The 23,484-nt window shown below is 37.7% G+C and overlaps 1 protein-coding gene across 2 annotated transcripts in view; it reads right to left on the bottom strand.

The window, feature by feature from the left end:
* Positions 1 to 21,776: 21,776 nt before the first annotated feature.
* The window catches only part of NDC1 (NDC1 transmembrane nucleoporin), a 46,920-nt gene continuing 45,212 nt past the window's right edge, over positions 21,777 to 23,484 (bottom strand). For both annotated transcript variants that reach the window (XM_037827177.1, XM_037827176.1), the window contains exon 18: positions 21,777 to 22,466. In XM_037827177.1, coding sequence (XP_037683105.1) covers positions 22,403 to 22,466 — 64 coding nt within the window. In that variant the 3' untranslated portion in view covers positions 21,777 to 22,402. The remainder of the gene's footprint in view (positions 22,467 to 23,484) is intronic.

Here is a 23,484-nt window from a genome sequence, read left to right as displayed (position 1 = left end):
GGTGGGGACACAGAGTATTCAATGGATCATATACATGAAGATGTCATTACAAACGGTGATGATGGAAGGAGAAACGCCCCGAGCTATGAGATGATGGGGCCTGAGGAGGGGGGAGCCTGACCCAAGTCTAAGGCATCAAGGAAGGCCTCCCCAAGGAGGCGATGATTAAACTAGAATTGCTAAGAGGGTAAGGAGAAGTTACTGGCTGTAGGGTTGAGGAAAGAGTTTTCTAGCCAGATGGAGGAGTCCATGCAAAAGGTCTGAAACTAGAGGGATGAAGATGCCTTCCAGGCAGCTAAAGAAGGGCAGTGTGACCGGAGCAGTGGAGTGAGGGGACGGAAGACACCAGATGGTACTAGAGAAGGGAAAGAGATGGATCCTAAAGGCAATGAAAGTTTTTAAGAAGCCTAACATGATCAGATCTACTCTGAAAACATCATCTTGGCTGTTGTGTGAATAATGGATTGAGAAAGGGGCAAGAGTGGATGCTGGAGGAACAGTCAGGAGAAGTCCCAAAAAGGAAAGCTGAGGAGTCTGAACTTGGGGGCCCGGGGTTGGTGCAAATGGGGAGAAGGGCCTGGAATGGTATAGAGAGTAAACTTGGTGATGGGAGCGAAGGGGAGTGAAGGGGAGGAAGGGGCTGGGTGTCTGGAAGAATAACAGTTTTAGAACTTGGAACGTCCTCTGGGTGGCGCAGGGCGTTCCTCATCCTTAATGGTGGTTTGTGGAAGCAAAGGAAATGCCACAATCTCCAGACCACCAAGTTATACCCCTTGCTCATTCATCACTATGCAACTGCTTTCCCATATACACTTTAATTGGTGTTTAGCATGTCGCTGTATTTGTAGGAAAACAGAATTAGACTTAATATAAAATGCACATCAAAATGCTGCTAACAGGGACAATCAGATTTTTGACAGCTTGAAAAACTGCAAGAGACAGTAGTGGTTATCCATATGGGAGAGGGGGCCTGATACTTATGGAAGCACATGGTACCACCCTCTATGGCAGGTCCTTTTGCATACGTCATTGCCAATGACATTATATATACTACCATACAAAATGGTAGTACTTTTTTTGAATTACATGAGGAAAATGGGATCCAAAGAAGTTAAGTGACTTGCCCAAGGTCACAGAGCTAGCAAGTAGCCGAGTCAGGGCTTAGTCCTAGTCTTGCTTGACTCTAAACTCCATGCCCTTCCACTGTGCCAACATACCTCATCTCCAACTGCACTGGCCCATCCTTTGTGCCTGCTCTTTCCTCTCCTTTCACCAAGGATGCCTTGGCCTGCCTGGATGTCCAAGACTCACCTCCAATGAACCCTTCTTCACATAACCTGCTTCCCCTCCCAGCCAAGCACCAAACTCAGAAACTCCCTCTTGTGAACCTCCACAGCCCATCCTCACTTTCAAAGCACTTATTTTCTGCCTCGTTGCATACCTACCTGTGTACTTACTATATTTCCTGATAATAAACTGCAGACTCCTTGAAGGCAGGGATTTTATGTGTGTGGGAGATATTTGGGAATTTGTGGATTGAACACATGTACTAAATTGATTCAGCAGGTCAAAAGTTGCTAAGTGAGGCCGAAACAAATGTATGTATGAAGTAAGGCATAGCATAGCTGTTTATTTATATTTTAACAAAAAATAGTTTTCTCATTATGAAGTCAATAGCAAGTTTATTCAATATACACTAGTATTATATAATTCATATGCTTCTTTTCAGGCACATACTATAGTCATTTATACCAATGTGCAGAAAGCATTCTGAAAATTAGAAGAATGAAATCACATTCATAATAAGTTTGAAATGAATCCTTCAATTATAAAAATCAGTTTTAAGACATTTGATAGACATATTCCTGGATAATCTTTTATTCAAAGATGTTTTCTCTCTCCTAAGCAAACCAGACTCACTGTACTGTATGCCAGCTCAAAGACTCATGCATGTTACAGTTAGAAAGGAACTTAAAATTCATGCCGTCCACATCTTTTATTCTGAAATTGAAATAGAAGTTTAGTGACATGGAATCATAGCTCAAGGTCACATCCTAGATGTTAGGAGAGAAAAGACTAGAACTTAATTTTGTCCAAGATTAAACTCTAGGCAATAGACTGGAGGTGGCCTACCTTGATATTCATTCTCTCCTTTTTCCCTGGTAACAGAACCCCAGTTTTATTTAGTGCACATACAACCCCAAGCCAGATGTGACCATGTAACTACATTTTGGCCAATGAGATGCAAGCACAAATGTGGGGGCTTTCAGAAGTCTTAAAAGGGAGAGGCTACACTATTCGCCCTTCTCTTCTTCCTCTCTGTTGCCTGGAATGGTTCCAGTTTTAGCAGTCATGGGGATCATCAGGATGAAGACCACACCATAGAGACAGCTCAGTTGAGATCTAAAAAGAAACTGAATCCCTGATAACCTCAGAGAGTCACCTTAGCAGCCCTACACAGTCTGTTTCTGGATGTTCTTTTATGTGGGAAAAAAAAAAAAAATTTCTGTATTACTTTGGCCATCATTATTTTGAGTTTTTTCACTTACATGCAGCCAAACTCAACTGACCCATCTTCCTTTCATCCTCTGCAAACCCATCCCACCCCCGTCTAAGTAAATAGTAATTCCATTCTGCCAGAACATCAGTCAATACTAATGACTATTTTTCCTTGACACCCATAACCATTCTACCAGCCATTCTCATCAACTCTTCCTTGATATTAGACCTAAATTGTCTGCTTTTCACTATCTTCACTGCTATCACTCTGATCCTCCCCACCATCCTCTCTCCTAACCAGTTTCCTGCCTTCATGCATGCCTATCCCTCCCTGCAGTCTATTTTCCACAGAACAGCCAGATTTATCCTTTCACACATAAGTTGGCTCCTGTTACTCCTTTGCTCATAACCCTTCTCAGAGTGAGAGTGAAGTCCTTACCAGAGCCTGCAAGGCTAGACATAATCGGATCCTCTCCTACATCTCTGACTTCACCTATGCTCCATCCCCCCTCCCCCACTCTGATCCACCTCCTTGCTCTCTTTTCTATCCCTTGAACTTGCCAGGCATGCTCCAGCCTCCAGGCACTTCCCCCAGTTATCCACATATTCTCCACCTTAACTCACTCAGGCTCTGACCAAACATCACTTTATCAGAGAAGCCTTCCCCGGCCACCTTATCTAAAATAGAATCCCACCACTATCCACTGTCTACTTGTTCTTTGGATCACTCACCTCCACATGTCTGTCTCCACCCACTGGAAGGGTAAGCTCCTTTGAGTTGATCATTGTTGTATCCCCAGTGCCCAGAACAGTGTCGAGCATGTAAAAGAGCTCCATAAATATTTACTGATTGAATGAATGAGTAAATGAATGCTAAGCCTGAGCTCTTTGAACCATATCACATTGGCTCTAATTAAAATCCAGGTACAAGCGATTGTTTATAAAGCTGCTCTGAATATGACTATGGCTATCCCTGCGAAACTGGCTAAGTATGTGCTGACAACAAAAATAAGCCCACTTTATCTTACTAGTTTATTAAAGAGATCAAAAAGGGCAATACATTTCTCTGTTCTAATAATAGTAATAGTTAATAACAACCACAAAACATTAAAAATTCTGAAATGAGGAAGATAGACAGCAGTACACCAGGCCAATTTGGAACATCCTTTTATAGCAGACCCCGAAATACAAAGCCTCTTCTTACTCTTCTCACATGATCTCCTCAGTGAGAACAGGAGGGTCAGATTGACCACTCGTTATCTGGTGATGAACACAGCTGTCCTCTCATAACTCTCCAACTTTATGGAAAATCCTGGTGATCAATTTTAAAACATGAACATATAAAAGTCCACTGAAACAGATTTATCTTTTCATTTACAAACAGTCTATTTCTTTTCAAAGTAGGGAAGTTTTCAGTTGACCTTCTAAACTGTAATAAAAAATCTTCTTAGTAAACTTTATGTACTAAGCAGGTCTTAAGCTTGGGACATTTACGGAGACATTGTATTATTAATATTTGCTTTCTTTTGGAGAAAGAGCAAAGCCTGAGAGAACACCACAGCTCCCATTTTCAAAGATCAAGAAGCAAAGCCTAACTTCTTCAAGCAGATATCAGGCTGAATTCTGCAAAGAAAAAACCAGCAAGCTCTTTCTAAGGTTTTGCTTCAAAAATACACACTCCTCTCATTTATTCTTGGTGCTTGTTGCTTTAAGCTGCTAAAATATTCCTTCTCTGGGGGAAGATATACAGTTCTCAAGAAACATAAGAACTTGGCTTTGAAGACAGATCTCCCTACATCTGAATCCCATCTTTACTAGCTGTGTGTCCTTAGATAAATCACATAACTTCTCCATGACCCAGTCTCCTCTTCTGGGAAACGGAGGCAACTTCACAACAATCCTGCATGATAAATGGCTATTAAAGAGAATGCATGTACAAAGATAGACATACTGATCAATGAAATCAAATTGAGAATTTGGAGATAGACCCCCAGATCTATAGTTGACTGATTTTTGATAAGGCCCCCAAATCCACTGAACTGGGACAGAACAGTCTCTTCAACAAATGGGGCTGGGAGATCTGGGTATTCATACCCAAAAGAATGAAAGACCCCTACCTCACACCCAATACAAAAATTAACTCAAAGTGGATCAAAGACCTCAATATGAGAGACAGTACCATAAAACTCCTAGAAGATAATGTAGGGAAACAACTGCAAGACCTAGTATTAGGAGATTTCTTCTTAGACCTTACACCCAAAGCATAAGCAATGAAAGAAACAATAGATAAATGGGAACTATTTAAATCAAAAGCTTCTGTACCACAAAAGAATTTGTCAAAAAGGTGAAGAGGCAGCCAACTCAATGGGAAAAATATTTGGAAACCATGTATCTGATAAGAGACTGATATCTTGCATATATAAAGAAATCCTGTGATCTCAACGACAATAGTACAAACAGCCCAATTATAAAATGGGCAAAAGATATGAAAAGACATTTCTCCAGAGAAGAAATACGAATGGCTAAAAAACACATGAAAAAATGTTCATCTTCACTAGCTATTAGGGAGATGCAAATTAAGACCACAATGAGATATCATCTCACACCAATAAGAATGGCTGCCATTAAACAAACAGGAAACTACAAATGCTGGAGAGGATGTGGAAAAATTGGAACGCTCATTCATTACTGGTGGGACTGTATAATGATGCAGCCACTCTGGAAGACAGTCTGGTTCATCAGAAAACTAGATATTGAGTTACCCTATGATCCAGCAATTTCACTTCTTCGTATATACCCTAAAGATCTGAAAGCAGTGACACGAACAGATAATTGCACACCAGTGTTCAAAGCAGCATTTTCCACAATTGCCAAGAGATGGAAACAACCGAAAGGTCCTTCAACAGATGAGTGGATAATCAAAGTGTAGTATATATATACGATGGAATACTACATAGCAATAAGAAGGAACGAGGTCATGAAACATATGACAACATGGATGAACCCTGAGGACATAATGCTGAGTGAAATAAGCCAGACACAAAAGGAGACATATCGTATGTTACCACTAATGTGAACTCCATGAACAATCTAAAATAAGTGTCTTTATAATGTAGAATATAGGGGACCTAGAGATAGACAGAAGCTAGTGAAGGGGAATGATAATCTAATTTGTACAGATATGATAATGAGGGTGAACTTAATAGTATGGGAATGGCTAGGTGTGACTATGGTTCATTAATGGGATTATAAGTATCAGTGATGCAATGAAGGCAAACATGTTGGTAAATGGTGGTTTAAAGGCGTGTAAGCCACAGAATAGCACCACAAACCTAAATAAGTGTTAGCATGATATAAGGTATGACACTGAAGCAGAGGGTTAACAACAGAGTGGTATATGGAAAAACTACCCATTAAATTTTATAGACTATATTTAATAGGAATATCTTACCAACACTACACTAATACTAGGGGTGAATAATTAGCAGCTGATAAGAGTTCTGGGATGTTTTTTGTTAATTGTTTAAAGTTGAGAGTGATGACAATTGTACAATTAAGTGAAGATAATGTAAGAAACTGTTTATCTTGGAATAGAATATATATTAAGTGAAATTAGGAACCCACTACTTAATAAATCAGGCCCTCAACTTGAGGCTTGCTGCTGTGAAATTTAGTGTTGTTAATGGTAGGCTGAGCCTTCCCATAATTATGCCTAAGAGGCACCTCCAGGGAGCCTCTTTTGTTGCTCAGGTGTGGCCTTTCTCTCGCTAAGTCCAACTCAACAAATAAATTCATTACCCACCCACCCCCCACACACACAAGGGACATGACTCCCAGGGGAATGGATCTCCCTGGCAACATGGGACATGACTCCCAGGAATGAGCCTGACCCAGTCAGTGAAGGATTGAAAATACCTACTTGACCAAAAGAGGGGAAAAGAAAGGTAACAAGCTGAGGTTACAGTGGCTGAGAGATCCCAAATGGAGTCGAGAGGCTATCCTGGAGGTTTCTCTTATGCAAGCTCCAGCTAGACATCCCAAATGGCCACAGTACGCCACACCCTTACCAAAAGTAGTTCCCAAATACCGAGGTCCCTACCTGAGATTCTATAAAAGATTCACTCACTAAGTTTTATCTCTCAGAAACCTCAATCCACCAGAGTGTTCCTATGCCAGACAAGTCCTAAAACCCAGAGGCAACAACAATCAGATGCAGCTCTTTCCCCATACTGTCGACACCCCCTTTCAATATGAACAAATTAGGGTGGTCACCGCCTAGACACCCCTGAAAATGGAGAAAGAGATTAAGTGAGAGGAAGCAACAAACAAGATAAGATTTAACAAAGGTCTATAAATACTGAAACTTTACATATATATATATTTAGATGCTAGGGTGATGGAATAGCTGGAAGGAGGCAAATGACATGGTAGAACTGTAACCTGTAACATTCTTTGAAATTTGCTCTTCATCTACTCATTGAATTGTGCTTTGAAAGTCTTCACCTTTCTGTATATACCGTATATTTCATAGTAAGGAAAGAACTGGAACTGTGGAACTGCAACCCATAACAATTTTTGAAGTTACCTATAAAACTGTTTGTTGAGCTGACACTGAAAGTTAATACTTTTCTGTATGTATGTTATGTTTGACAATAATGGAAATAGCTGAAGTTGTGTAACTGTGACCCGTAACATTCTTTGACATTTCTCTCTAACTACTTGTTAAATTGTACTTTGAAAGTTATCACTGTTATTATATATGTTAAAGTTCACAATAAAAAATGCATAAAAAAATAGATAGTGCATGTAGGATGTGGAACACAGGGCCCAGTACATAGTAGGTGCTCAATATTGGTATCGATTATCGCTCCATAAGCAGCTATCTATCTACAGAAGCCTACTCAAGGAAGCAGCAATTTTAAACATTATGCATAACAAAATTTTGTTTTTGTAGAACACTTGGAAAACACGGAAAATTATGAATTAAAAATCCCCCATCAGTACTGAGATTAAAAGCTCCCCAAACCACAGAGAGCTATAGACGGTAGACCATTTTCCTCTAACAATTTTGAAAGAGCGCCCTCTGCTGGCCAGTGGAAAACATGAGCCTCCCAACCAACTCTTCCATGATTGAATAAGGTTTGAGTCAGACTTGGTCCCTGCCCCTGGAACAAAAAACAGGTGTTGCATTACAAGGGACAGAAATCGTCACAAGGGTTACCACGATGTAATTGGGATGTTAACAAAATTAAGGGCCGGCCTTTCCATTCGCTCATCTGCCCAGAAGTTTCTTTTTGCAAACCTCCTGGTGCCCTATTTTTAAAATGTCATAATTGCATGCAAATGTTACAGCAGAAAACAATGCAAGGGGCATTAAAAATCAGTCTTCCATGTAAGCCTCAGATTTTCCAGCATGAAGATCCAAGAGCAGAAGTGGTGACAAATGTGTAGAAAACAGAGTGAAAAAGTCAGAATGCATCATTAAGAATGTTAAAACAAAGGGAAGAAAAAAATCTTTGGGAACACATGTCTGATTCAGCTGGGGTAAACAGCCAACTACAAAGAAGGCTTTAAAAAACTCTGCAAACCTCTAACAGATATGACACAGAAATACAATTAAGAAGCAATCACAGCCCTTTTCTTTGGGCAGAAATACGCTTGATGCAAGAGGCCGTTCAAGAATCTGTCAGCTGAGATATTTAGACGTGAAATGCATCCCCATCTCTTAAGGTGTGAAATAAAACAGGTTGCATACTAGCAGCCATAGGGCTGTGCAGTTTGGTTTGGCCCTCACTGTTTTTTGTTTTTAAAATTAATTAGTTGCCAACGCTTTAGAAATCGAGAGATCTCATGTCGAAATACAAATTTCTGCCTTCTTATAAACAAATGGGGTATCTAACCATACCAGGCCAACACTCTCAGCTAGAGTCAAGCAGCAGGGACAGCACCCCTTTAGATGGGTGCTTGCTTCCCAGTTTGCCATGCCCCCCAACCAGTCTGTCTTACTCATCATGTCGCCTGCCAGGCTTTCATCAAGACTTGAACCTGAGACCCTGGGTTTATAACAACACTCATGCACTGTTGATGGAGTCAACTCAATTCAGACAATCATCAACTGTGTGCAAGGTACTTAATAAGCAATGGGGATATAAAAAATAAAAAATAAGACTTGGTCCCTGAACTTAAGGAACTCACAGACCATTGAAAAAAGAGAGCAAGTAAATGGGTAATTGTAATACTGAATGATATTGAAAACATATAGAGTGGTAAAAACTAAAGTATTTAACTTTTCTCTCTAGCTTCTTGAGATGATACTTAGTTTAGCTCATTGATTTCTAGCCTTTTTTTCTTTTCTATGCATTTAAGGATATAAATTTTCTTTCAAGCCTGATGTTAGCTTTATCTTACAAGTTTTGATATGTTTCTATTATCACTCATTTTAAAATATTTTTCTAAATTCTGCTGTGATTTTTTCTTTGACCAGTGGATGATTTAAAAGTGTATTTCTTAATTTCCAAACATATGAAATGTTCTATCTTTTAAAATTTTTCATCGATCTCTCCCTTAATTGCCTTGCACTCAAAGACATACTCTAAATCATTTCAGTCCTTCAAAATTTGTTGAGATTCACTTTATGGGCCAACATGTAAATGCTCAATATGAGCTTGAAAAGAATAAATGTTCTTCCGATGTTAGTTACAACATTCCATTCATGTCAATTAGGTAAGTTTGCTGATTATGCAATTCAAATATTCTCCATCCTTATTGATTTTTTAAATCTACTTGTTCTATCAGTTACTGAGAGAGGTGTGTAAATATCTTGTTTTGATTATGGATTTGTCTATTTCTCCGTGTGGTTCTTTCAGCTTTTACTTTATGTATTCTTTTTAATTAAGGTATAACATACATCTGTTATACCTATGTTAAGGTAGATCATAGATCCAATATACAGATCTTATTTACACAGTTCAATAAATTTTTAGAAGTATATACCCCTATAGCCATCACCCAAATCAAGATATAGAACATGTCTAGCACCCCAGGAGGTTCTCTCATGTCCTTTCTAAGACAATGTGCTTCTCCCCTCCCAGGTTACCACTTTTCTGACTTTGATCACCATTAGGTCTTTACCTGTTCTTGAAATGCATATAAATGCAATCATACAGCATATTGTGTCTGGCTTCTTTTGCTTAATATTACATGTGTGAGTTTCATTCATGTTGTTTTATGTAGCAGTGGTTCATTCCTTTGATTGCTATGTAATATTGCATTATGTAGATATAGCAGAATGCATTTATTCATCCCACTACTGATGGACCGTTTAGATCGTCTCCAATTTGGTGGCTATTGTGATAAAACCTGTTATAAATATCCTTGTAAACACAACTTTCGGTGAGCATATGCACTCATTTTTCTTGGATATTTACCAATTAGTGGAATTTATATGTTCTAAGAGGCACATATAGGTATATGTTTGGCTCTAGTAGATATTTAGATATTGCCATTTTTTTTCATCCTTCAAGCAATGCATGAAAGTTTCTCATGTTCCACCTAATATTGACAGATTTTGATTTTTTTTTTTTTTTTTTTTTTTTTTAGCCATTCTGAAGATTGTGTACTGGTATTTCACTACAGTTTTAATTTGCCTTAGTTATTTCCCTAATAAGTAATGATATTGAGCTTCTACCTTTTCTTATTGGTCATTTGGATACCCTATTTTTGAAGTACCTATTCATGTCTTTTGTCCATATTGTTTTACATACTTTAAGGCTACATTTTTTGGTGTATTCACATTTAGAATTGTCTCTTTCTCATGAATTGAGCCTTTTACAATTTTGAAGTGCCTCTCTTTAAATCTAGTAAGGCTTTTTGCCTTAAAATAATGTCAAAATTCGATTTAACTATACTAGCTATCTTTTAGGGTTTGCATGATTATCTTCTCCAATCCTATCATTTTCAACACACCTACACTTAGGTTTTAGATGTCTTTTCTTAACAGCAAACAGCTCAATTTTGTATTTTTACTCAGTTTGATTTTTCTTAAAATGTTTTATTGAGGTGAAATTCACATAACATAAATTAATCGCTTTGAAGTGAACAATTCAGTGGCATTTAGTACATTCATAATGTTGTGCAACCACCTTTATCTGGTTCCAAAACATTTTAATTACCTAAAAAGGAATCGCCATACCCCATTAAGCAGTGACTCCTCACTTCTCCCTCACTCCACCTTCTGTTAATCACCAATCTGCTTTCTCTCTCTATGGATTTGCCTATTCTGGATATTTCATACAGATGGGATAATGTAATCTGTGACCTTTTGAATCAGTTTCTTTTACTTAGCATAATGTTTTCATAGTCCATTGAGATCCACCATGTATCAGTACTTCATTCTTTTTTGCGGCTGAATAATAACATTTCATTGTATGTATATTCCACACTTTATGTATCCATTCATCCATTGATGAACATTTGGGCTGTTACCACCTTTTGAGTCCTGCAAGTAGTGCTAATATGGACATGCATGCACATATATTTATTTGAGTACATGTCTGCAATTCTTTTGGGTATATACCTATGGGTGGAATTGCTGAGTCATATAGTAATTCTATGTTTAACTTTTTGAGGAACTGTCAAATTGTTTTCCACAGTGGCTGAACCATTTTACATTTCCACAAGCAATACACATGGGTTCAAATTTCTCCACCTTCTCATCAATGTGTTTATATATATATATATATATATGATAGCCATCCTAGTGGATGTGAAGTGGTATCTCATGATTTTTATTTGCATTTCCCTACTGACTAATGGTGTTGAGTATATTTTCATGTGCCCTATTGGCCATTTGTGTATGTTCTTTGTAGAAATGTCGACTATTCAAGTCCTTTGCTCATTTTTTTTTAATTGGGTTGTCTTTTTTTTTTTTTTTTTTGAGTTGTAAGCACTCTTTATATAGCCTGTATACTAGACTTTTATCAGATACATGATTTATAAATACTTGCTCCCATTCTGTAGGTATTTTTTCACTTTCTTAATAATGTTCTTTGATGCACATAAGTTTTTAATTTTGATGAAGTCCCGTTTATCTGTTTTTCTCTTTTGTTGTACATGCTTTTGGTGTCATATGGAAGAATCCATGGCCAAATCCAAGTTTATGAAGATTTACCCCCTAGTTTTTCTTCTAGAAGTTTTATGGTGTTAGTTCTTACAGTTAGGTCATTAATCTGTTTTGTATATTAAGTGAGGTAGAGACCTACCTCATTCTTTTATTTTTGCAGATGGATATCCAGTTGTCCCAGCACCATTTGTTGAAGACTATTCTCCCCCCACTAAATGGTCTTGGCACCCTTGTCAAAAATCAGTTGGCCACAGATGTATGGGTTTATTTCCAGACTCTCAATTTTATTCCCTTTGTCTATATGTCTACCCTTATGCCTGTGCCACTCTGTTTTGACATTGTAGCTTTGCAATAAGTTTAGAAATTGGGACGTGTAAGCCCTCCAACTTTGTTCAAGATTATTTTGGCCACCTGGGGCCTGTTGCAATTCCATATGAATCTGAGGATCTCTTTTTCCACTTCTGCAAGAAGGTCATTGGTATTTTTATAGGGATTGTATTGAACTAGTAGAACACTTGACAATATTAAATCTTTCAATGTATGAGCACAGGATGTCTTTCCACTTATCTAGGTTGTCTTTAATTTCTTCCAGCCTGGTTTGTGTTTTTCAGGGTAAAAGTCTTTCACCTCCCTGGGTAAATTTACTCCTAGGTATTTTATTCTTTTAGATGCTGTTGTAAATGGAATTGTTTTAATTTCATTTTATGATTGTCCATTGCTGATGTAGAAAAATGTAACTGATTTTTGAGTGTTGATCTTGTACTTTGCAACTTTGTTGAATTTATTAGCTCCAATAGTTATTTTTTGTGTGTGGATTGTTTGAGATTTTCTGTATATAGGACCACATCTGGGAATAGAGATAATTTTACTTCTTCCTTTTCAATTTGATTGCTTTCAATTTCTTTTTCTTGTCTAATTGCTGTGGCTAGAACTTCTAGTAAAATATTGAACAGCAGTGGTAAAAGAAGGCACCTTGTGTTGTTCATGATTTTAGGGGGGAAACTTTCTGTCTTTCACTGTTGAGTATGAGCTTAGCTATGTGTTTTTCATATATGCCCTTTACCATGTTGAGGAAGTTACCTTCTACTCCTAGTTTTCTGTGTTTTTATCATGAAAGGGTGTTAGATTTTATCAAATGCTTTTTCTGCAACTACTGAGATAGTCATCTTTTTTCCCCCTTCATTCTATTAATATAGTATATTACATTGATTTTGTTTTCTTATATTGAATCATCCTTGCATTCCCGAGATAAATGCTACTTGGTCATGGTGCATAACTCTTTTAATGTGCTATTGGATTCAGTTTGCTAATTATTATTTTGTTGATTTTTGCACCTATATTCATAAGAGATACAGGTCTGTTGTTTTCTTGTTATGTCTTCATCTGCCTTTGGTATCAGGGTAATCCTGGCCTCATAGAATGAGTTGAAGTGTTCCCTCCTCTCCTATTTTAGGAAGTGTATGAGATGAACTGGTGTTAATTCCTCTTTAAATGTTTGGTGATCTTTGATTTTATTAAAACATTTAGTCCATTTATATTTAATGATTTTTTTTGTCTCATTATTTTTAAGTATTCCACTATTTTCCTTCTTGGCTTGGAACACTTACTATTCTTTTAGTGGTTATCCTTAAGTTTCAAAGCATATCTTTAATATATCAAAGTCCACAATTAATTGGCAATTTTATTGTCTTCACAGGTAATATAAAGACCTTTTAATTCGCAAGTACCCTGGATTATATGCCCTTGTGTTGTGTATTTTAATATACATATATTACATATTAAACTACATTAGACATTATTTTTTCATAAATCAATATTCATATTTACTTTTTTTATTTTAACCATTCTTAGTTGTTCTTAATTCCTTCCTGATTTTCTGACCATTCTTCTCCAAAGACTACCTTAATAATTTTGTTTTAGTGCAGCCTATTGATGAAATCTCTCAGTTTTGTTTGTCTGAAAATGTCTATTTCCCCACTCTTCTTGGAGTTGATTCATACTGGGTATGGAATTCTAGGTTAGTAGTTTACTTTCAGCACTTTAAAATATCATTACATTGTCTTCTGACTTCAGTTGTTTTGTTGCGGTGATAGCAGTCTACTTGTTGCTCATTTGAAAGAGGTCTTTTCTTCTGGTAACTTTTAAGTCTTTTGTGTTTGTCTTTGTCTTTAGTGTTTAGCACTTTTGCTATGATGTGCCTTGGTGTGGATTTCTTTTTATTTATTCGTTTAGAAGTTATAGAGCCTTTTGAATATGTGGCTTGATGTCTCATCAATTTTGGAAAGTTCTTGACTTAAATCTTCAAAAATTGCTTCTGCCCCATTAGATCTCCCTCCCCTCCCAGAATTCCAAATACATTTTTGATACTCTTTCTTACTGTATCATCCGTATATTCATCTGTCTTCCATATTTTCATATTTTTTATTTCCCATGCTTTATTCTGGATAGTTTCTTCTAATCTGTCTTCCAAGTAGTTTTCTTCAGTTGTGTTTAATCTGCAGTTAAACCTATTCAACGACTTCTTAATTTTATTCTATTTTTTCTGTTCTAGAATTTCTTGGTTCTTTTTCAACTATGCTGACAAACTGAGAGCTTCATTTTTAAAATCTCATTGAACATACTAATCGTAATTACATTAAAATCTGTATGATAGTTTTAATATCTAGAGCCTCTATGGGTCTATTCTATTGTCTGCTGCTTTTGTGGTTTTCATTCACATTGTCTTTTCTTTTCTTGTGCCTGCCTATTTTTAATTGTGTACAGACACTGTAGTTGAAAACCTGTTTATAGAAACAGTTGAGGCCTATGGTGTTAATTTCCTCCAGAAGGGATTTATGATACCTTCTTCCAGGACCTGGAAATACTGGCAGAGATCACCTCAATCTAATTTAATGAAGATTCTCAGTGGATTGTAGTTCCAGTTAGGGCAAGTGTAGATTTGACTTCCTCTTCATCCTTCCTCAAAGGTCCCAACCCAAAGCAAGGGGAATTCCCAGCTCCCTCCTTACTGACCCTAAACCCTAATTTTTTTTTCCCTACCTCAGAGACTCTGAGAACTTCCCCATCCTCAACCCCATCCTGATCAACAAATGGAGCCCCCTGGAAGCCATATCAGCACTGCACGACCCTGCCCCTGAAGCCAAGTATCCTTTGGACACTTGATCCATTTAGGCTTATTTCTTTCAACTGGGAATTTGGTTTACACTTAGAAACATTTGGTTAGTCTCTATGACATGTGAACTCAAGAGGTAGAGGTAAGTGGAGACTGTTAGAAGACCAGTTGACAGGTAGAGAAAATAAAACATTAATGCAGAAAGAAGCAAAGAACCATTTAAAGATCCTGGATAGCTTTCCAGGTTTTTTATGGGGCACAGAAGTAATCTATCCTAGTGCTCAACTTAGGATCAACTCCGCTTTTTATGCATAAGCTAACTTGAGGAGGGGATTGTGTTCCTTACAACTAAGAGTCATGGTATCATCAGGAAGGAATTGTGTTTATTATTTTTTAAGACTGTAGACCACTGTTACTAAAGGATTGTGAGATAAAAGGGATAAACCAACTGAGAGTCAACTATTTGCAAAAGCCTAGTAAGGTAAAGGTCTGTGGTTAGAGGTCATCTTGCAATATCTCTCTACCAGAAACTTGACATAGGTCCTCCAGAACCACTTTACCACCAGAATCACTTGCAAGGCCCACTCAACCATATCTGCTAAGATATGTGGATGCAAGGAGAATACGGCAGATGACAGAGGGCTAGTTTCAGGACACCTAAGGAGATGCTGTGTTTAGTAGTGAAAGGGTCCATAAAGGAGGTGGGTAAAGAAATACCTTTTATCTTAGAGGACAAAAGTGAGCAACAGCTACTGCCTAGAGCAGGCCAGGAAAAGAGCAGATGTTCAATAAACAAAGAGACACAATAGCAAGACATCAGTTTTTTAAATAAGTAGAAAAAGGATTCTTTGCACACATGGGTTGCTTTTACTTAACTTCTCCCACACAAAATGGTGAGTTCTTTGAGGGCAATGCTGGTATACAGCAGGCAGTGAGGGAATGCTGAATGAGTGAATGTAAGAATTAACAGCAGATTTTACCAAATCAGGTCTATATTCCTTATCTTAAACTCCTAAGACCAGATGTTTCAGAATGACGAATGTTAGTGACACGTATTACATAACACCCCCAGAGGGGTCTGGGGCAGCACCTCACAAACAGACATTGTACAGTGAAATGTAAGTATAGTCATACTAAGTAAGATAACTTAAGTCTAAAAATAGTCTCAAATCAGCCGAGGTCAGGTTTTGCTGCCAAATAAATTTTGTCATTGAATTAACAAAACAAAACAAAACAAAAAAAACCAACCCTTTGGATTTCAGAATTGCAGATAAGGGATTGTGGGCCTGTGTCCACTTACAATTAAAACTAAAATAATCTAAGAAAGGATTGCTAACTTTTATTTATTTATTAGAAAACTATTGTTAGTGGAGCTCATAGTCTATGAGGGTGTTCTGGTTTGTTAATGCTGCCATTATGCAAAATACCAGAAATGGACTGGATTTTATAAAGGGGGTTTATTTGGTTACAAATTTACAGTCTGAAGACCATGAAAATGTCCAAATTAAGGCACCAACACAAGTATACTGTCACTGAAGGAAGGTCAATGGCGTCCGGAAAACCTGTTAGCTGGGAAGGCACGTGACTGGCATCTGCTGATCACAGGTTGTGTTCCAGCTCCTCTTTCAGCTCGTGTGCATTCTTCAAATTGTTGCTCTTGGGGTGTTTTGTCGTCTCTTAGCTCCTCTGGAGCAAACTCTAGGCTAGCACTTCCAAAGTGTCAGCAAAAGTCTGCTTTCAGCAGCCATCTCCAAAATTCACTCTCAGCTTCTCTGAGGTCCTTTTGTTTGTGAGCTCTTTTATAGGATTCCAGCGATTAAATCAAGACCCACCCTGAATGGGCAGATCACATTTCCATGGAAACATCCAACCAAGAGGTCACACCCTAATCAAAAAGATTAATCAATTGCCCTCACAAGATTGCATCAAAGAACATGGCTTTTTTTGGGGACAATATATATATATATACAAACTGGTACAGAGGGGAAGCAGATTCATAATCAATTTAGTTGCAATTCAAGGTGATAAAGCAAAAAAAAATAGGAACGATTGAATGACCAAGTATTGAGAAAACACATGGAAATCTAGCTGGAAGTATGTGCAAAGGCTAAGCTCTTTCTAAAGAACGGGAAATTTGCCAAGAAGACAGAAATGGAGGCAAAGGGAACAAGCACCAGCACATAATAGTAGAAAGATAGTCATGTCATATCACTTGCTGCTATTTCAAGATAAGCATATGAACACCTGAATATGTGTAAGCATTCTGCATTATCAATGGGATATATCCAATAAATCAATCAGATGGAAGAACTGTATAGCAAATGAAGTACATATGCTTTGCATACACATCTGAGAGAAAATTCATTAGAGCAGAGGTTCTCAAAGTGTCTGAATGCCTGACTATCAGCATTCAGCATCTCCTGGATACTTGTTAGAAATTCAAATCATCGGGCCCCACCTTGGATTACTCAATCAGACACACTGGAGGTGGGGCCCGTCAATCTGTTTTAACAAGCTCTCCAAGTGAATCTGATGTACAGTGGTTTGAGAACCACTGCCCTAGACTAAACCCTTCTCATGGTATGATCCTCAGACCACCTGCTTAGAATCTTCTGGGGCACTCATTAAGAACTGCATCTCCTGGAAACGAGCCCAGATCTCCTGAATCAGAATTTCCAATGAAGTGGGGCCCAGACACTACACATCCTTTAAGCACCCCCAGAGATTCTGATACATACCAAGTCACAAACACCACTGCATTAGATTATAAACTCCTTAAAGGCAGGGACTGTGTCTTGTTCACAGTCTAATCTATTCCTAATAATTGGGCCATGACAGACACTTTGAATGTTTCTGAATGATTAATGCCACACCAACTTGCACATCACTGCAGCAACTGCCAAGGCTTCTTAGAACCATGACTGAGAATTATAGGAGGTATGTACATGTCCATTTTTATGTTCCTCAAAACAATAAAGATTTGATTATTTTTAAATGGTGGTCAACAGCTTGCTAAGAATAGGTGGATTGTTAAGTGATGAAATAAGGCCATTGTATTAGTTAGGATATATCTGTAAACATGAGATTTTATAAAAGTGTCTCACGCAACTGTGGGGATGCACGAGTCCAAATTCCGCAGGGAAGGCAGCGAGCTGGCAACTCTGATGGTCTTCAATGAACACCCCAGGAGAGGCTGGCTGGTTTAAGAAAGAATAAATTTCTCTCTCTTCTCCTTTAAAAGTCTTCAACTGATTGGATTAAATCCAGCTGATTGAATTCTCTCATTGCAGAAGACATGCCCTTCATTGATGTACTCAGCCACAGATGCAATCAGTTGACTGATTATTTAATCAACCAGTCTTCAGGTATATTAACCAGCCACAAACGTCCCTGCAGTAATGGTTAGGCCAGTGCTTCTTGACCAGACACTTGAGCACCATAACCTGGCCAAGTTGACACATGAACCTAACCATCACAACCATCTTTAAGATTTAGATTTAAAAGATGATTATGGAAAATGGCGGATTGGTGAGCTGTATGTTTTAGTTACTCCTCCAGGAAAGTAGGTAGAAAACCAGGAACTGCATGGACTGGACACCACAGAGCAATCTGACTTTGGGCATACTTCATACAACACTCATGAACGTGTTGAACTGCTGAGATCAGCAAAATCTCCATCATTTCAGCAGACTGGGAGCCTCCCTACACAGCCCAGCAGCCCAGAACTGCCCTGCGGGGATGGCACTCACCTGTGACATAGCACAGTCATCCCTCAACAGAGGACCAGGGGGTGCACGGCCTGGAATAGGGACCCACTCGCAAGTCTCAGGAGCCATACGCCAAAACCAAGGACTTGCGGGTCAGTAGCAGAGACAAACTGTGGCAGGACTGAACTGAAGGATTAGACTATTGCAGCAGCTTTAAAACTCCAGGATCACCAGGGAGATTTGATTGTTAGAGCCACCCCCCTCTCCCTGACCGCCCAGACACACACCCCGTACACAGGGCAGGCAACACCAACTACACACGCAAGCTTGGTACACCAATTGGACCCCACAAGACTCACTCCCCCACTCACCACAAAGGCAAAGCAGGGGAGAACTGGCTTGTGGAGAACAGGTGGCTCGTGGACGCCACCTGCTGGTTAGTTAAAGTGTACTCCACGAAGCTGTGGATCTGATAAATTAGAGATAAGGACTTCAATTGGTCTACAAATCCTAAAAGAACCCTATCAAGTTCAGCAAATGCCAAGAAGCCAAAAACAACAGAAAATTATAAAGCATATGAAAAAACCAGATGATATGGATAACCCAAGCCCAAGCACCCAAATCAAAACTATCCAACTACAGCCCAGAACCCATGAATCCTGAAGATGATTGTATAAAAATGTAGCTTATGAGGGGTGACAATGGGATTGGGAAAGCCATAAGGACCACACTCCCCTTCGTCTAGTTTATGGATGGATGAGTAGAAAAATAGGGGAAGGAAACAAACAGACAGACAAAGGTACCCAGTGTTCTTTTTTACTTTAATTGCTTTTTCACTTTAATTATTATTCTTGTTATTTAATTATTATTCTTGTTATTTTTGTGTGTGTGCTAATGAAGGTATCAGGGATTGATTTAGGTGATGAATGTACAACTATTTAATGGTACTGTGAACAATCGAATGTACGATTTGTTTTGTATGACTGCGTGGTATGTGAATATATCTCAATAAAATGAAGATTTAAAAAAAAATGATTATGGGATTGAAAGCAAGAGAGGGTGTTGAGGGCCTTAGTACCTACCTAGTGGTAGAATTCAGATGAATTTAAGTCAAGTCGACAGGCATACCTGTTGGCCTGAGTGGACTATAATCCAATTAGAAACACTATTTAGCAAGATATGAAACCTCTGTCAAGAGATGGCTTTTAGTACCTGCACTTTTGTTCAGTTTTGGAAGAAAACAGCCAAGACAACAAAGGAAGAGACTTTTATAATACAGGCTCCTTCAAGTTACCATTAAACACAGATTACCCACCAGTTAAGAGCAAAAGCTGATTTCTACAGAAGTTAACACTTTTTAGGTTTTATAAGCAAAGACTCTAAGACTGAATTGAAATGGCTAAGGAAACACACACACACACACACACATCCCAGAAATTAAATAACTGACCTTGTAGACATACATTTCTATCAATAATCCCATTTTTAAAATTGTCAATTTATTTTTCTACTCAATTCAGCACCAGTGATATAAAAAGGATATAAACAGATTACCATAAATATTTACAGAAAGATACACAAAACAATTGCCAAGGAACAAATCCAACAAAGTAACAAATTGTTGCCCACCATGCCCACTCAGCTGTACAGTTTATTCTAGGATAGTTTCCCAGTTCTCTAAAGGGAAGTTATGTGGATTTATACCTTCTATACGGATCAAGAAAACACCACAGGAGCTGATACAATCATGTTTTGTACTAAAAGCCAGAGAAAGGCATTTAGGGAACACTCTCTAATTTTCTAGTCAATGTTATAGCATTAGTGAGCTCAGAGGCGAATGAGACCTCATCAAAGGACATGGTTCTCTTCTCTGGGCCTCCCTAGGTCCTCCTCCTTGCACACAGGGGAAGGAGCTCCCTTTCATGACAGATTACTGAGCCACACCCCTGCACAACAGATGGTGTGTAGATTATCAACACACAATACAGAAAAAGAACTGACTCCCTTACCTACTAAATAAAATACAGATTTGGGGAAGCAGTTCCTAAATCTCCAACAGGAAGACTTTACATGGCCTGTATTTTGTACACAGCACAAACAGGAATGAACACATCAGCAACATTCATGTTGTTGATAAAATATGACTTCATCCAAATTATCCTGAAAAATGGCAAGAATCTAAACCTAGGCAGATATTTTATCCAAACAAGTCAATATTTAAAGGAATCATCCCATCTTTGGCATCAGGAATACAACAGGTTAAATACCACTGCTCTCCTTTAATGGAAGCAGTGGGTTAAGGGTCCCTGTCTCCCTAGATGCCTCAGCAAGGGCAGCAGAGAATGGAATATAAAAAACTTATAGGCTTTAAGACATGGAATACAACAGTTCTCAGTCAACTTAGCCACATGCTTCTGACCATCTGTAAGAGACTTTCACATTCTAAATTCAACTGCTACATTCAAAACAAGAGATCAACTCAATTTCAGACACAAAGTAAAAAGAAAATGGCAATAGCCTAAAAATCAAAAAACCACTTGACAATTGAGGAACCGTCTCATAAAGACACTTTAAAGGCCAGCAGGTCTCATTTATAATTTGGCATGTGCTTGGCTGAAGGGGCAATAGGGCCTGGAGCTAAAATATTCTATTATAAAGATATAGTACATCAAGGAATCAGACAAATGGTATACATATATATCACATGAAAGACTCATACAATACTGTGCTGACTATAAAGAAAAATGGGGGGGGGTGGCAAGAGGGGAAAGATAATAAGAAAAGAATTAAAAGGGAGCATTTCAGTCCAAAGCTAGTCCAGTGATTATCTACCAGTAGGATTTCCAATCTTCTACAAAGAAGCTGATTTAATAAATCATGAAATTACCTTGTTCACATTTGGGACATAGTGCATACTCCCAAGCACAGTAATTCCTGTGACATTTTGATATCACCTGCTACTTGATGACTAAGTTGGTTCTGGCTGTAAAGATTTTCCTAATATATTTTAATTAGCCAGTTAACACAGCAGAGGCTGCCCCTCTGTGAAGCCAGACAAGCTTTGCAAAATAATTTGATCTAATGAAGATGAAGGATGGGGAAAAAAGAGAAAGTTTCCTGGCTTTTCTTAAAATTTTTTTTTTTCTCACTTGAAAAACTCTGCAAGCACTTAATGTTTTGTTCCAGAAAAAGAAAGCAAAACTAGTTGCGAAAATACCCATACACTTATTGTTCACTAGCATGATACAAAATTAATTCATAGATGTTGGTCAACTGTTTTTCTAAAACCAAATGTGGATGTTTATTGTAACTTAAGAACTGAATTTTTCCACATTCCTTTATACAGAGTTAGCATCTGTAAACTGAGACTTTTTTTTTTTTTTTTTTGGACAATCATGCAAATTTAATTTGTCCCTGGAAACAAAAACACAACCTAACAGATTAACAAAATATGTCCTTTAGACAATATTTTTTTCTGTGAACTTTTCTCCACTGTTACCATTTTTATCCGTCAGTAAACAGAAACTACTCTTTTAAAAGTTTATGTATTTCAAGCTTACAGAGATTAGAATGATTAGGAAGGAAGACTGTATCAAGTCAATTTAATTTATCTTCTGAACTGATTTAACTCTTCTCAAAAATAAATTCTAAAAATTTTCAAGTTATTAAGTTATATGAGCTAGAGACATTTGTACAGCCATAGATGCTTCTGTAAAACTGAATAAAGACTTTATTATACCACACACACAAAAAAGCAATCGGTTCAGAAAAGGCAGTTTTCAGTTTTTCTGTTGAGAATTTCTTTCCATGATTTCTCCCATTAAAGTATAGTTTTCAAAGCAACCACCACGACAAAGGAAGCATCTAATTAGTCCATTTTCTTCTGATCCAAGAATGCTGAACATTTACTCTCCCATCTGTAGTTGTATCAGCAGTGTAATGAACACAGTTTATATTACTTAACTATTCTTTGAACTCCAAGAACTGTTGAAGTCTTTTCTGATGTTCTGCAGATGCTTGCATAGCACTAAATGAAACATAAATTCAAAGCATAAGCTTTATTTTACATTAAGCATATTAAGTGAACCACAGAGCACAGAGTCAATATTTTTCAAAACAATTAAAAATGAAGAGAAATCTTCACTTATTCAGTACTTCTGAAAAAGTTGGATGAAAACCCTCCTTAATCTAATGAGGAGGAGGGCTTATATTCAATAATGGCATGCTCCTACCTTCTAAAAGTCTAAAGCAAATTAAGACTGACAAGTGAAGGCATCAGTTTTAACCTGCTCTGCTGTGGAACCTGCTGTGCAGAGTTCCAGGGCTCGTACTAGATTTTCTGGATTTTATTATTTTATTTAAACCAGATTCCAACATTATCTTTGAGTTGTAGAGTATCTAAATTGCCTTTAATATAAAATCCTTTAAACTAAAATGTTTGGTTAAAACGCAATAGACTCCATTAATCGTTTTCAAAGGTAACAGCTTGGTGGTTTAAATTTACTTTTCCCTTTGAACATAAGTTATGTCTTGAATGGAGAAACTGAGTTCTCTCCCCAACCTTGCCCCCACAAAAATAAAATACATTACCTTGGCAGAATTTGCACAAATATATATACTGAGACTAGTATAAAACATTCTTTTAAACTTTTGGACAAAAATTAAATACAATGATAGATTTGGGTTTTCTAGTTCTTGAATAGTAATACATCATTACTGAATAATAAAATTCCAGATCACCGAAGTTCACCATGCTTAAGTTTAAAAACTGTTTTTAAAATTTTGCTAGAAATTACCCTAAAATGTCTCATATACATCTCTGCTTTCTTAAACCAGGTAGTCACCTCATTTGAAACATTTCAAGCTTTTTACTGTGCAAAACACCCTTGAGGTGCTAGTGAGACGGTTGTCTCTAAGTAAATGGCTCCAAACTCCTAAACTCCCAGTCTGCTGCTTTTCCCACAACACTCCCCGCTGCTATTAACTAACTAATACTCTTGTTAGTATTTCCTTTCAAGTAGATTTTAATGTGTTATAGGCTGGAA

Source organism: Choloepus didactylus, chromosome 2 (genome assembly GCF_015220235.1).
Source record: "Choloepus didactylus isolate mChoDid1 chromosome 2, mChoDid1.pri, whole genome shotgun sequence".
In the NCBI taxonomy this organism is placed as follows: domain Eukaryota; kingdom Metazoa; phylum Chordata; class Mammalia; order Pilosa; family Megalonychidae; genus Choloepus; species Choloepus didactylus.
Note: the sequence above shows the minus strand (reverse complement) of the source record. Positions and strands in the feature narration are given on the sequence as shown.